This window comes from Phytophthora parasitica (assembly GCF_000247585.1).
Source record: "Phytophthora parasitica INRA-310 unplaced genomic scaffold supercont2.11, whole genome shotgun sequence".
Lineage (NCBI taxonomy): Eukaryota > Oomycota > Peronosporomycetes > Peronosporales > Peronosporaceae > Phytophthora > Phytophthora nicotianae.
The window spans coordinates 544,932-558,979 of NW_008648997.1; the positions used below are offsets into that span (position 1 = coordinate 544,932).

Genomic DNA, 14,048 nt, shown 5'->3' on the forward strand with positions numbered 1-14,048 from the left:
ATGGAGTATCCGTTGAGCCATGTGAATCAGAATCTCCATGCGCAATTTCTGAAAACAAAAGTCCAGTTGAGTTCGAGATGGAGGAATTTCCTCAAGAGCGAAGTGTGATTGATACGTCTATAAACGCGATGGAGCTCCGTTTAGATCAGGTACAAGTGCAAGGACATGGCCTTTTAGTTGTGGAGGCATTAGCACAAGGACAACGTCTGAAGATGTTAGTTGACTCTGGAGCGACACACAGTATTGTGCGCCGCGATCTGCTGGCGGCTCGCGCCGGAACTCAGGAAGAAAAAATTCAGGCTCGTGATTTTGAAGGGAGACTATCGATGACTACGTCGCGCAAGTTCACGGTTGACATGACGGTGGAAGACCGTATGTGTTCAGTCGAGCTGGTAGAATGGCTATTAAGACAGGAATTCGACGGTATCCTGGGCCAGACATGGCTTCGCTGCGAAAATCCCGATATTGACTGGTCAACTGGAATTTTGTCTTGGAAACGACCAGTTCGGCGTAATTTACCGCGAGAATGGACGCCTCCTATCGTTGTGGAACCGGAAATCGAGTACGTTGATGCAGACGAATTCCAGCGTAATCTGAAGTAGGGAATGTATACTGAAGTATTTCACCTTGATGTAGTGATGGATGCAGGCACGGTGAAGCCGGATGCCGAAGTGACGAAACGGGTTGGTGAGTTTACCGACTATTTACGGGAAGAGCTTCCGGAGGGTCTACCACCTGAACGGGACATCGAATATTCTGTTCAGCTTAAGGAGGGTACAGCTCCATCTGCTAGACCTCCTTTTCGTCATGCCCATGTTGAGAAAGCAGCGCTTCAAGTGTTCGTAGATAAGCTCCTGAAGAAGAAGTGGGTGGAACGTAGCTCGTCACCATGGGTTTCCAATATCTTCGCAGTCCCCAAACGCGATCCACTGACGGGTGAGTTGCCATCGAAAATACAGTGGGTGCGTGGAGGGGATCCGTCCAAACCTGTCCGATGGGTTATCGACTATCGTTATGTGAATTCCGCCACCAATATTCCGCGTATTCCTATTCCTCGTATCGATGAGATCTTTGATCGGCTGGCTGGAGCTCATGTGTTCACGCTAATTGATTTGGCTTCGGGATATCATCAGATGAGAATGGCAATTGACTCCCGACAGTATACTGCTTTTCGCGCAGGCTCCGAAATCTACCAGTGGTGCGTAGCTCCAATGGGCCTTGCAGGGATGCCAGGCACCTGGTCTTGCTTGATGCGTCGGATCTTTGAAACCAAGGAGCTCTCGGCGTTTGTGGTTGTCTACTTAGACGATATTTGTGTTTTTTCGAAGAATCGAACGGAGCACTTGCAGCATTTACGCCGTGTATTTGAGATTTTGCGGAGCGAGAAACTCTACGCAAGACCTAGCAAATGTCATTTTGCGCAAGACCAGATTCGATTTCTCGGGCACATTGTCAGTGGAAAGGGAGTCCGTGTTGATCCAGACAAGACAGTAGCTATTGCAGACTGGGCGCGACCAAGAAACGTGAAAGACTTGCAGCGGTTCTTGGGACTCGCGGGGTATTATCGGCGATTTGTTCGTGGTTATGCTGCGCTTGTTTTACCTCTCTCTGACTTACGGAAGAGCACGACTACAGGGAAGTGGGCCCCCAACCAGGAATTCGCTTTCAATGCAATCAAAAAAACACTCTTATCTGCTCCAGTTCTGCGCCTACCAGATATGACGTTGTCTTTTCGGGTCACTACGGATGCTTCGAAGACCTGTGTCGGAGGTGTTCTCAGCCAGATCATCGATGGTTTCGACCACCCTGTTAGTTTTTTTCAGCCGAAAACTATCAGATACCGAGAGCAAATGGGCGGCACACGAACAGGAATTATACGCCATAAAGAGCTGTCTTGGGAGATGGCGCTGTTATTTACTTGGAGGTCATTTCGTCGTTTACACCGACAACTCTGCTTGCCGCTGGTTCTTACATCACCCTAACCTGTCTCCAAAGATGGCACGCTGGCTTGAGTTTTTTGGCCAGTTTGATTTCGAACTTGAGCACAAGAAAGGCACTTCAAACGTCGTGGCAGACGCTCTTTCTCGACCTCCCGTATGCGTCACGATGGTCGGTTCGTTCGTGTTTAAGACCCGCTTTGTTTCTCGAGCTGCTAAACTGGTAATTGAAGGAGCAGCAGCCTCCATGTCGACCTGGAAAGACGCGGTCATCATCGAAAACACCTCTCTTTTAGTGGTGGGGGAGGATACTGAATTTGTACAAGATATCAAGGGAGCGTACAAGAAGGACAAGGATTGTGTGAACATCCTACAAGGGCCGCAACGTCAGTAGGAACGAGTTTGTGCCAAGTATGATCTTCTTGATGGTGTACTGGTGGTGAAAGGGCAAGATGCTGTACGAGTATTGCGGATTCCTCAAGTGGATTCGATTTTGCTTCGGCTGATGCATGACTTTCATGATGCTGCGGTGGTTGCCCATCCTGGTGTTGAACGCACCATGGTAGCGATGCGGCAATATTTCTGGTGGCCTGGGATGCGAGAGCATATCGCGCAATACATTGCGACTTGTGAAGCGTGTGTTCGTCATAAATCTGGATCTCGTCGTCACAAAGTCTTGCTCCAGTCGCTTCCTATTCCTGATCACTGCTGGCAGCATGTTACTATGGACTTCGTCACCGCCTTGCCACTTAGTAACGGTTTTGATGCTGTATACGTGGTGGTTTGTCGGCTCTCGAACCGACCGTGCTACATTCCTACTACCAAGGATGTCGATGCAAAAACCACGGCTAGATTGTTTTTCGACCACGTTGTTCGGTACTATTCACTCCCTGAGTCAACCATTTCCGATAGAGACCCAAGGTTTACGAGCGAGTTTTGGCGAGAATTGATGACGATCATGCAGGTGAAGCAACGAATGACAGTGTCGAAGAGAGCCCAGGCTGACGGGCGAAGTGAGCGACAGATCAGAACGTTGGAGGACAGTCTGAGGTGTATTGTCTCTCATTATGGAGATGATTGGGCTAAGATGCTACCGACTGTAGAATACGCGCATGCAACACTTGTGTCGACTTCAACTCGCATTTCGCCATTCGAAGGCGATTGTGGACGGAAACCGAGATCCCCGATCATTGTAGCAACTTCAGGCAATTTGGCTCAGAACATGACACGTTCTCGTCAGGAAGCTATCGAGTTTGCTCAACGGAACCTGCGGTTAGCTCAAGAGCGTCAAGCCCGTTACTACAATCGTGGACGACAACAAGTGCGGTTTAAGGAAGGTGATTTGGTGTACGTGGATTCACGAGTTCTTAACAGTGAACTGGGACAGCCCGACTACGACCCAGGGCGTGATCCAGCTTGCAACAAGCTTCTACCCAAGTGGTACGGACCGTTTCCAGTGGAACAGTGTATTGGAGAAAATGCGTATCGGGTGTCACTTCCCCATCGTTATCTAGCCCGTGGACGACATGCTACTTTCAACGTTGACCAACTGAAGCTATCACTCGACGTTCCGGAAATTTTCCGTCACCGCCAGATTACAAAGAGTGCACCTCGAATGTATGATGAAGCCGGTGAAAGAGTGTACGTAATTCAAGAGCTCTTGGATCAGCGTAGCCGAGGTCGTCGGAAGCAGTACCTGTGCTCATGGGTTGATTTGCCGGAGACTGAGAATTCGTGGAAATTTGAGGACGATCTCAAGCATATCAGTCACTGGGATACGCTGTTGAGAGGTCTTAAAGCAAAGAAACAACAACGTACTTCGTCAACCCGCGGACGCAGATAAACCCGGGGAGGATGTAATGTTCTCACCAGTTGCTGAGAGAGTCTGAGGACTCGAAGGCTCTACCAACCTTCGAGTTCATTTGTTGCCATCAACGGTGGCTGCTGAGGTGTGTTCTGATCTCGTGATCCTCAACCAGCTGCCAACAACCTGAAGTGTAGTTCTGGAGAAGGTCTCCTTTGTATTTGTCTTTAGTTTTTGGTTTTGATCATTCTGTATTTTGCTTAATACAACACAAGCAACTCCGAACTCCGAGGTCCAACATTGTAAGGCTGGTCGTGCCGGTCCATGTACTATCAGTACAACAACACTGTGACCTCGTAGTTGCTTTAATAGAGAGGAGATTTGTTAATGATGTAAGCACAGACATTATTTTTCTAATGAAGTCACTGCACAGTTTCAAAAAGATCTTCCTTGCGTTTTGGCTGATAAACAAAAATGAAATTACCTATCCGATTTTGTATTTAAAAAAATCATTCATTTGCAAAAGGTAAAACATAAAACTTCCAGGGTGGAGCGACGGGCATAGTTGCCCGAGGCTCCCGAGTCAATCAAGACTCTCCACGGCTTAACAAAGCCCTTCACATTCGCTTGAACGACCAGCAAACTGATGGTAGACTTGAGCGGAAGTAGCGATATGGCTTGGCCAGAGTAGACGGATTGAGCTCAATATGCCGTATGATTGACGATGTAAAATGGAAACTGATCAATTTGGTGCAGCTAGTTCTGGGTCTAAGTCGGCACTACGAGCTCTAGATGCTCATCCTGAGCTACGGGGTCAGATCCTATGATAGTATCTAGAACAGCAATGAGAAGTCTAGAACGTTTTAGACTTCTAGGCCGTTCGGGATACGGCACTACCCGATCTGGACAGTGTCTGTGTAACGATCCAAGCTGAAAGATTCACTATCTCTGAGGTCCGATTGCTTTTCGATGCGTGTGTGGATAAGTACCCTATCATGCTACTTGTCTCCTTCTGCGGACATTGTACACTCGTCTCTATTTGAATCTGCTATCGTAAAGCTCCAGAACGATTTACCCGTACCCACCGACGAGCAACATGCAGTGGAAGGCTTCATGCAGCCTCCAACTGCACAGCAAGTTGATACGGCCAAGAAGACCGACTTTGCAGCATCCCGTGCTGCGGGACGCCAAGAGAGCCTTCTTGGGAGTAGGGCGACTCTCATCCTGAACTTCCCTGTCTCGGCGGTCCTGGTTAGCGTTCGCTGCTGCAGCCATTGAAGCTCGATGTTCTCGGCAAGCTTGTTTTGCTGCTTTAGCGTCTTCCTGTTGCGGTTCACTTGGCTTTGCATAGATGGGATCATCTTGGAACCCTTCCGGCACATACGGGTGAGTTTTGTTGTGCAGATCTAGCATCTTTTCGCTGTTGAGGGGAGGTGGATTTAAGTCCTCCAGAAAGTGAGTGAACATGCGATCTACTTTGATGTCATCGGTGGCAACTCCATCAACATTTCGCCGCAGATCATGCCTTGTCGCTTCATCGTCTGGCCCTTTGCGGCACAAAACAACTCCAGGCTGATCTTTAACCATGGAGAATATCTGGTACTGCTGCACGCCCATTAGGTTCTTGTAGAGCTCGGTCACTACTGGTTTGTACCTCTTAAAAAAACATTGCCACGCGAGATGTGAACGGTAGTGTTGGAGGTGGCAGAATTGTTCACAGCGGAGATAATATGATCCATGTACCAACAAACTTGGCGAGAAACGTGCTTGCGAATGTGACCGAATCCACGGTCACAAGAGTTCTTCGTGTGACCTTTCACAAAGAACTTGTAGTCCACTCGCTCGAGAACACCCATGTGTACCAAAGCCAAGAAGAACTTGATCACGTGATAATTCTTGTTTTGCCCCGTGCAGTTGTCTGCATAGACAACGAGATGCTTTTTGCCGTACGGAATCACTACCGTGCGAATAAAGTGTTGCAGCATCGAGTTAATCTGGTCACTACCCTTTCCGCTCGTAAATTCATCGTACATGTAGTTTGTTTGTGTTCCAGTGTTCTCGAAAAATATCCCAAAGACGTTGACTGTCAACAACGAGCAGAAATACCACTGCGATGGGGTGCATGGCACCGAAGGAATTGTCAGATTTTGCGAAAAGTACATCACAATTACTGCGAGATCGCTGGAGGGTTCATCCTCGCTGTGTGCGGCAGCCTGGTCCTTCTTGTATTCACGTCTGGATGTCCTCTTCGCTCTCGTCTCCACGAACGTCGTCTTGGCTGGAGACAGGTACTGCTCGCTCTTGACTGGACGCAGGCGCTGTATTCTCTTGACTGGAAGCAGCCTCGTCGATGTTGGTGTCTTGAGCGAGCTGGACTCTGAAAACTTGCGAGGCCTCCCCACGCTCGCTGGGCGTCACGGCACTAGAGTCACAAGCGGAGAGCTGAGTTACTGCAACATCTTGAGAGGGCGACAGTGGTGGAGACGGCGGCTGGGGTAGTTGGCGAAGCATTATGGACACTGATATTATCTTGAAAGCCGTTTGGCAAATGAGTGGGCTCGCTTTAGTGACCGTTTAGATTTTCAAAACTGTTTTTGGCCGTTTTCTCAAAACTTCGTATAGGTACGAAAAATGATGCCAACTTTGAACGCGATTATCTCGATAACTCTAAATGGCACATTAGTATCATTTTGTATTGTGTGGTCTCACATGCAGACGGTGTTTGTTTCACCAAGCGATTATATGTGCATCTCTCCATGTAATATTGTGAATTTCAAAAATGAAGTAATACCAAAATACTGGCGCGTTCCTCATACTCAGCTACTTCAACCTTTAACAGCTCATCTACGCAGCCTAAAATATTATGTAGTACAAATTATTTTATAGAACAAATTATTTTAGCTTGTTTACTGTAAAAGTTGGAAGCTGTATTTCATAATTGTGTGTGGTGTACACCATCTCCCCAAAGAAAATTCCGATTTGCATGATGTGTGTACATGTTTCCCTCCAGTGTGCGGTTCTCCGCTTGCCAATCACTGCTAACGACGAGTGTGCGTGATGAACACTCCACCCCACTCCTCAATCTGCGCCGCCAAAGGTAATCCGTAACTTGTCAGCCTGAGGTCTTCATTGTTGATGGCGTTTGCTCCGTTGAAGACCTACGGCACTTCACCAGACGGTCTAGAAGCTACTATCCCGGTCAATGTTGAAGCTCTTGGCACCCCACCAAGACGCTTTGGCAATGCCGTCCGAGTTGCTGGACTTGTTAGCTTCTTGGTCTTCCTTAGCAGCTATCTCATCTCGTTACAGACCTGGACTCCAACTTCTACAATCGAGTCCGTGACAAGTCTCTCGAAGACGGAGGTGGCACCGCTGAGTACCGTTGAAAAAGCGTTTGTAGACGGAGTGCAGCCCCAGAAACTCCAGGAGTTCCTACATGCTTTTGCCAGTGTCCCCCCACACGTGTGGCACCGAGCAAGACTACGAGACGGCGTTGTACACTGCACGGCAGTGGGAATCGTACGGCATCGAAGCAGAAATTGTAGAGTACTACACACTGCTGAGTTACCCGGTGCACCGTCGTCTGGCAATTGTATCGCCGGAAAAGAATATTCAAGTGCTTAACCTAACTGAGGGATCAGTTATCAACGACTCATGCACGACAGACCCGACAGCGTTGTCGCCGTTCCTGGCCTACTCAGCGACTGGAAATGTGACGGCGTCCGTTGTGTACGCCAACTTCGGTACACAACAGGATTTCGAGTGGCTCGCAAGCCACAATGTCACTCTAAAGGGAAAAATCGCCCTAGTACGTTATGGAGCTAACATGCGTGGTCTCAAGGTGATGGCGGCTGAGAAGTACGGCATGGCGGGTGTACTGATCTACTCAGACCCGAACGAAGATGGCTTCACACGAGGCCCTGTGTATCCTGAAGGCTCTTACCGTCCCGAGAATTCCTTTCAACGTGGCTCCGTCAACTACATTCCTCTCTACTCTGGAGACCCCATGACTCCTGGTTAGGCCTCAGTGGAAGGCGCTACTCGTCTCACGTACGAACAAGTCACTAATATTCCACGTGTGCCGGTACTTCCGCTGTCATACGGACAAGCTCGTCGTATTCTGGCAGCTTTGGGCGGGCAACAGGCACAAGACTCATGGCAGGGAGGTCTTCCACTTGACTACAAGCTGGGAAACGACGAATCGCTGGTACTGAACCTCGATGTGGTCATGGATAACCATGTGGCTACCATTTGGGACGTCATCGGTACCATTGAAGGCGCTGAAGAGCCTGATAAACGCGTAGTTTTAGGCAACCATCGTGATGCGTGGGTCTGTGGAGCAGTAGATCCCAGCAGTGGATCTGCGACACTCATGGAGATTGCTAGAGGACTCGGTGACCTGCTTCAGACCGGGTGGCGTCCTCGTCGAACTATTGTGCTTGGGTCTTGGGACGGCGAAGAATACGCTCTACTAGGAAGCACTGAATGGGTCGAAGACAACGCCAAACTGCTCAAAGAGGAGGCTGTGGCTTATCTCAACGTCGATTTGCTGGTTGGGCCTCTCATTAGTGCCAGTGCGGCTCCTTCAATTGCCAAGTTTGTGCAGGACACAGCCAGCTTACTTCCAGCTAACCCATTCCACGGCAACAGCAGTGAAGTGGACAGTGCTCAGAGTCTGTTGGATCAGTGGACACAGCAGATGGAGAAATCTCGTTCTTCTCCTGGAGGTTTGCCTGCCCCTGGCTCCAAGACGGACCTGACACTGGCTCCCGACCATCTTATCAACTTCATGGGCTCGGGATCGGACTTCACCCCGTTCTACCAGCACTTGGGTGTTATCTCCGTGAATCTGGCCTTTGGACTCACTTACGCTTCGTATGGCACCTACCACAGCTCTATGGACAGCTTGCACTACATGGAAACGGTGGGAGATCCGCACTACGCTTCACACGCCAGTATGGCCAAGTGGTGGGGCGTGCTGGCTTTGCGTCTCGCGAACGATCTCGTCATCCCGTTTGACTTCGCGTCCTATGCTCTCGTTATGCACAACGGACTCAAACACCTTGAGCAGCGATTTAAAGAAGCTGGGCAGAATGTTGAAGTCAAGCAACTGTACGCTGCTATCGAAAAATTCGGTGTCAATGCAGAGGCATTCCAAGTCACTGCGCGTGAGCTTCAGAGCTCTTCTCTAGCCGCTGATGACACGGTTTTGAGGGCCTGGAACAACAAAGCCGTCCTGCTCGAGCGCCAATTGCTCTCTAGTGATGGACTGCCCCATCGTTCGTGGTACAAACATGTGATCTTCGGCCCGGGATTCTACGAGGGTTACGCTGGTGCGGCCTTCCCCGGCATCACCGACTGTCTTGCCTTCTACGACGATGTAGACACGGTCCAAAGCCACGTCGACGAGGTCACACATATTGTTGATTATGCCGCTGAGTTCTTTGTCAAATAATTGGCTCAAACTCGCCAGAGAGTCAGACACGTTTCGCAAGTACCTCTCGTTGTCCTCAGGGAAATCATCGCTTTTCTTCGATATCGTGGTGGGTCCTCGATGTAAAATCTTGGCAACTCCATTGAGCTTACCAGCAGTGAATAAGCGATGCCGGCGTCGAATTACATTGAGTAATTTACAGTCTGTCCATGGCAATTCTGAAACGAGCTTAATTTCGACAACATGCCGAGTACGCTGGAAAAAGGATACGTGACGAGTAAAGAAGGTTAACAAATGTTATGATACGAGTTGAGAGGAACACGGATGATCCAAAGCGCGGTTTGGACGGCTCCTTATTTAATGTGATGCGGATAGCTGATTCAATGGCAAAAAAGAAGAATTCGGTAACAATTTGAATTGTGGTATGAGGCGTAACAAGTAAGATGAAACTGAAAATGTAAGGAGTTCATTTCATTTGAGCAGCTACATCTAGCTCCAACGTATGAGTCTCGTTAAGCAAAATACTGAAGAGAAGCTCAACCGGTGAAATTCATATGACGAAATGTGAGCTGGGCATCATTGGTAGCACAGTCACACACATTTTTGGGCTAGTACTGAACCAACCAAGCGACGTCAACTCCATGCGTGTACGCCCGACTGGTGCACTCGGCGAGATCTTGACTCTAACCTTTCCTCATTATCATTAGAGACTTCGATCCCCAGAAGAAATTTCCATTCTCTTCACCATGATATCACCTTTCCAAGGAAGAACTGGTCACGTGCCGAAGCATTCTATGCAGGTAACGTACACTCTCACACTATATTCCAGTTTGCAGGAAGTTCTGAAGGAGCACGCCTATGTAAAATTTGTGCCTGTTTTCTCCACTCGAGTTATAGTACTGGCTTGGTTGCGTTGACCTCCACTTTTTTCCTTGTCGGCAGTGCGTTCAGCACGCCGTCAATCGATATGTCTTCTTGCAACTTCATAGCTGCAGTCACGTGAGAGCACTGTTATCCTGTCTGCATAATTATGGCACAATTGCAAGCATACTTCACTCGAATACGCTCGATCTAACAACGCAGCACCGTTAAAAAAAAAGCGCAACAAAAAATGTAGCAAATGCTATAATTCATACCTAAATGATGCTTATTGCTGGTGCAGCAAAAGTTGCACCATCCTAGTCCAGAGGATCCAGCTTCAACAGACGCACTTGATGGATTGACAAGAAATGCAATTCCGCTGTATGGGTCGTGTTGGTTACGGGGATCTTTCCATTTAGCGAGTTTCGACGTAAGAGTTTGGCAAAAATCAAAAACTCTTGAACAGTACCTAGTCACTCGAGCGCCCGTTAGGTTCGACTACCTGTGGTACGGACATGTGATGACATTGCTGCTAGTGTAAATGTGGTTTGAACACATAGGTAATTTGCGTTTGTTAGTTCGCAATTGCTGCGATGTCGTGAATGCTATGTCGCCTTCACTGTGATAGGCTACTGTCACACAAGTCGACACCGCTCTCTCGCGGTGGCCAATAAGAGTCATGCAAAGATCCACTGGTTGTGTGTAAGCTGGTAACGGTCTTAGCCCGTTACATGCACTACAGATCTTACTGTGCTACTGTATGTAAATGTCACAGAATAACCATGCTAATAATTCAAAATAACGTTTAACAAACGTATCAAGGTTGGTTTCGCTGACCAACACTTTGCTGCAAATACATTCACTATTCTCACTCAATACTAAGGACATAGTCGAGGTCATATACAACGCCAAGGTAGCTAGGTGTCTTAACAACCTGAGCACTAATAATATTCACCATCTGAATTATCATCAACAACCCCGTCACTCATGTGTCTCCCACAAACACTAGCGTAACTCGCATCATTTCCTCGCCCACGCTTTCATTGTCTGCGTCCTTCTCTTCTTGATCATTTGTGTTGCGTTAAAATCGCCGTCACAGATGTCAAGACGGGTGGTGTGCATTTTCAAGTACTCCGAATAAGGCTCTTTCATGCATTGGTCTCAGTGTGGTCAAATTTGTAAATAAAATCTTAATTAGGTGGTTAAACACGAAACTCACACCAAAAATGCGAGTTGCTCGCAGCTCCAAGCTACCTAGAATATATCCTGCTTGGAAGGGTCTTGGTTGGTACTGTGGGTAATACGGACATCAATTAACGATGTATTGTAAGAATGTGCTTTATATGTAATAAAAGCTTAAAGGTAAGTGCACGAAAGTACTTTTGTACATTTCATGCAATGCACAAAACAGCCCTAATTCCGAACTCCAAATAGGCACAGTCTGCAGTCTACTTTAAAAAAATGTCAGGGTAAGGACCTTCTTTATCTCGTACACAACGCCAATTTGATAGCAGGGTCTCTCTGATTTCGTATACGTGAGCATTCTTGCGGAACATGTCCATCTTCTCCATCTTCCGGCTGTAGCCTTCAAAGCGGTGCTATGTAAAGCTGTTGATGAACACGATACGAGTTCCTCGGTTGTAAGGATGACGCTCGGTAATCAGCATGCACATTATAACATTAATACGGTTTCCAGTGGCCACTCCGTTTCACGAATACACACACGCTGCCCATGTATGGTAACAAATAGGTTGGCATCCTAGGATTCCTGCTTCCAGCATCAGCTCCGCTGTACTGTCGTCCATAACGTCGCGTGCCATTCAGCCGTTATTGCGTTCTCTGGTGAATTCGAAATGCAATCAATGAAAGCAACGTAAAAAAAGAAAACGATCATCCATGCTTTATTGCCTTCAATGTTACACTATCCCTACCTTACTAACGTATGTACCACCTTAGATCAAATCCAAACTCCCCGTCCACTTACTATCGAAGCAGCAGCCGCTGCTACGCGACACTGTCGCACACTCTTCGTATCCTGAATACTCTTCAGAAATACAACACCCTGTACAACGCCTTCCATCTGCTTATGATACTCGCCGATGTCGGCTATAGCACTTCCGTCACATCGACCTATCAATGTCATTCTCTGCTGCTTTGTCTTCGAGCCCGAACAGAATTTAACGAGGGCCTTGGTGTCCTGTCTTAGCCCACTACCCACAACGCTCACCTCCGGCCCATTTGAGTATTCCCCCGTTCTTGGATCTTCCTTCTAATCCTTCAAAGAAAACACTCGTACAGCTGAATGAACTTAGGATTTCTCGGCTCCAAGCAAGCGCTGCACATTTCATACCAGCCAGCACAGCAGTGCGCAACTAGCCAAACCCAACTTTTCAACCCGCAACGATTTTTTTCTACAATGTCAACAAACTTCTAGAGATTGTCGTACCAGAATGGAGTCAATGTCAATAAAAGTCGCACTAACGAATACTATGGTGTAATATATAGTGAGTCGATACTGGCTTACTTTCAAAGGAATCCTGAGTGCAACGATACCAGACAGCAATGATACCAGTCTACACGACCCTTGCCCGTATTTAGTTTAACACACATCGCTAGACCAACCAAAAGATGATAATAAATTGCGATTCCAAAAATTCATACCAATCATTGGTAAACACTGAATCAGAGAGCAACTCTATCACGTAAAAACATTAAACCCAGAGTAACACGTCATTGTAGGGGGATAATATATCCAACAAGCTTTTCGGGATCAATACATTGTTTAAGAAGTAGCTCAGGAAAGGAGGCAAATCGCTACTATCTCGACACTATCGGTTTAGACAGGCTATGAGAGAGAAGCTTACTGAGCAAAAACCACGAAAGTAACCATGTATTCAGTTTGAAAACTTGCAGCTAATTTGACACACCAACTTCCATAACCTGTCGGGCCATTTAGTTGCGAAGTTGCATTGATGATAACGGTTCCTGATTGATACGAAGCACTAACAACACGTTTGTCTTTGCTGATACTGATAACTGGAGCAGGACTAGTCGTCGAGTCATATAAAAACGAATCTGCTAATTGTGTGCTATCACTCATTACTTAGTCCTACTAATTATTGAAATTCTATGCTGGTGCCTTTATTATGAATAGCTATAAATATAAGCATCAGATAATGATTTTGAAATTAAATAATCTCGGCGAATCGACAGCTAATGAACTACAACAACTTGCGAATCAGCTGAATGTTCATATCGACAATATGCTAGATTTCAGAAACATTAGAGCTCCACTAGGTAATGGAAGCTACATTATTTTACTACGATTACATCCAGGAGTTGGACATTGGGTTTGTATGTGCAACAATGAATACTTTGATTCGATGGGTATTGGGCCACCGAGAATTCTTGGCGCTACGAATATAATGACAAACAGTACCAAGGGAGCTATGATAATTATTGCGGTTTATGGAGTATGCTGGTAAACAACACAATCGACCTGATTTACTCAGAAATTTTTACGATTTAAATACAGAAGTTTCATTATCTTAATATACCGGTGCGGAAACAAAGCTTCGCTTTAATATACCATCATGAATAGAATCAGACGTTATAGAGGAACAGAAGTTGACGAGGTTACTCCAAAAGATAATAGAATCGATTTGATAATGAAAGAATTGGAATTTTTGCGCCCCGAACTAGCTAAAAAAAAAAAGTTGAATCATCCATTTCAAAATAGTTCAAACAGGAAATTTTCACAAAAGATAGAGAAACCTTACTCAAAAATGGATTTGTTAGTAAAGGAGATTATCTGGAAATCCCATTAACACTACTAAATGCCAGATACAAACAATGGTGCATTGATACTGGACATAATCAAATGTAGCGTAAATCAATTGTTGAGAATATTCGGAACAATAAAATTGATGGAGTCGTGGTCAAATATTATGATGGATACGACAAAATACGCGTTTTTTCCTATTTAGTGTATTAAAAGTTGATATTCTGACAA

The 14,048-nt window shown here is 46.7% G+C and overlaps 4 protein-coding genes across 4 annotated transcripts; 2 read left to right on the forward strand and 2 right to left on the reverse strand.

Moving 5' to 3' along the window:
- Positions 1 to 4,812: 4,812 nt before the first annotated feature.
- On the reverse strand, positions 4,813 to 6,252 carry PPTG_07154 (hypothetical protein; the record flags this gene model as incomplete). Its single annotated transcript, XM_008901309.1, has 3 exons — positions 4,813 to 5,395; positions 5,485 to 6,073; positions 6,144 to 6,252. 3 exons carry the CDS (start codon positions 6,250 to 6,252, stop codon positions 4,813 to 4,815), a joined length of 1,281 nt encoding a protein of 426 aa, XP_008899557.1.
- Positions 6,253 to 7,177: 925 nt separating this feature from the next.
- Positions 7,178 to 7,762, forward strand: PPTG_07155 (hypothetical protein; the record flags this gene model as incomplete). Its single annotated transcript, XM_008901310.1, has 1 exon — positions 7,178 to 7,762. One exon carries the CDS (start codon positions 7,178 to 7,180, stop codon positions 7,760 to 7,762), a length of 585 nt encoding a protein of 194 aa, XP_008899558.1.
- Positions 7,763 to 7,969: 207 nt separating this feature from the next.
- PPTG_07156 (hypothetical protein) lies at positions 7,970 to 9,196 on the forward strand (the record flags this gene model as incomplete). Its single annotated transcript, XM_008901311.1, has 1 exon — positions 7,970 to 9,196. The coding sequence occupies one exon, from the start codon at positions 7,970 to 7,972 to the stop codon at positions 9,194 to 9,196; it is 1,227 nt and encodes a 408-aa protein (XP_008899559.1).
- Positions 9,197 to 11,863: 2,667 nt separating this feature from the next.
- PPTG_22033 (hypothetical protein) lies at positions 11,864 to 12,770 on the reverse strand (the record flags this gene model as incomplete). The annotated part of the gene is made up of 4 exons (XM_008901640.1): positions 11,864 to 11,875; positions 12,021 to 12,305; positions 12,387 to 12,447; positions 12,766 to 12,770. 4 exons carry the CDS (start codon positions 12,768 to 12,770, stop codon positions 11,864 to 11,866), a joined length of 363 nt encoding a protein of 120 aa, XP_008899888.1.
- Between the last annotated feature and the right edge of the window lie 1,278 nt (positions 12,771 to 14,048).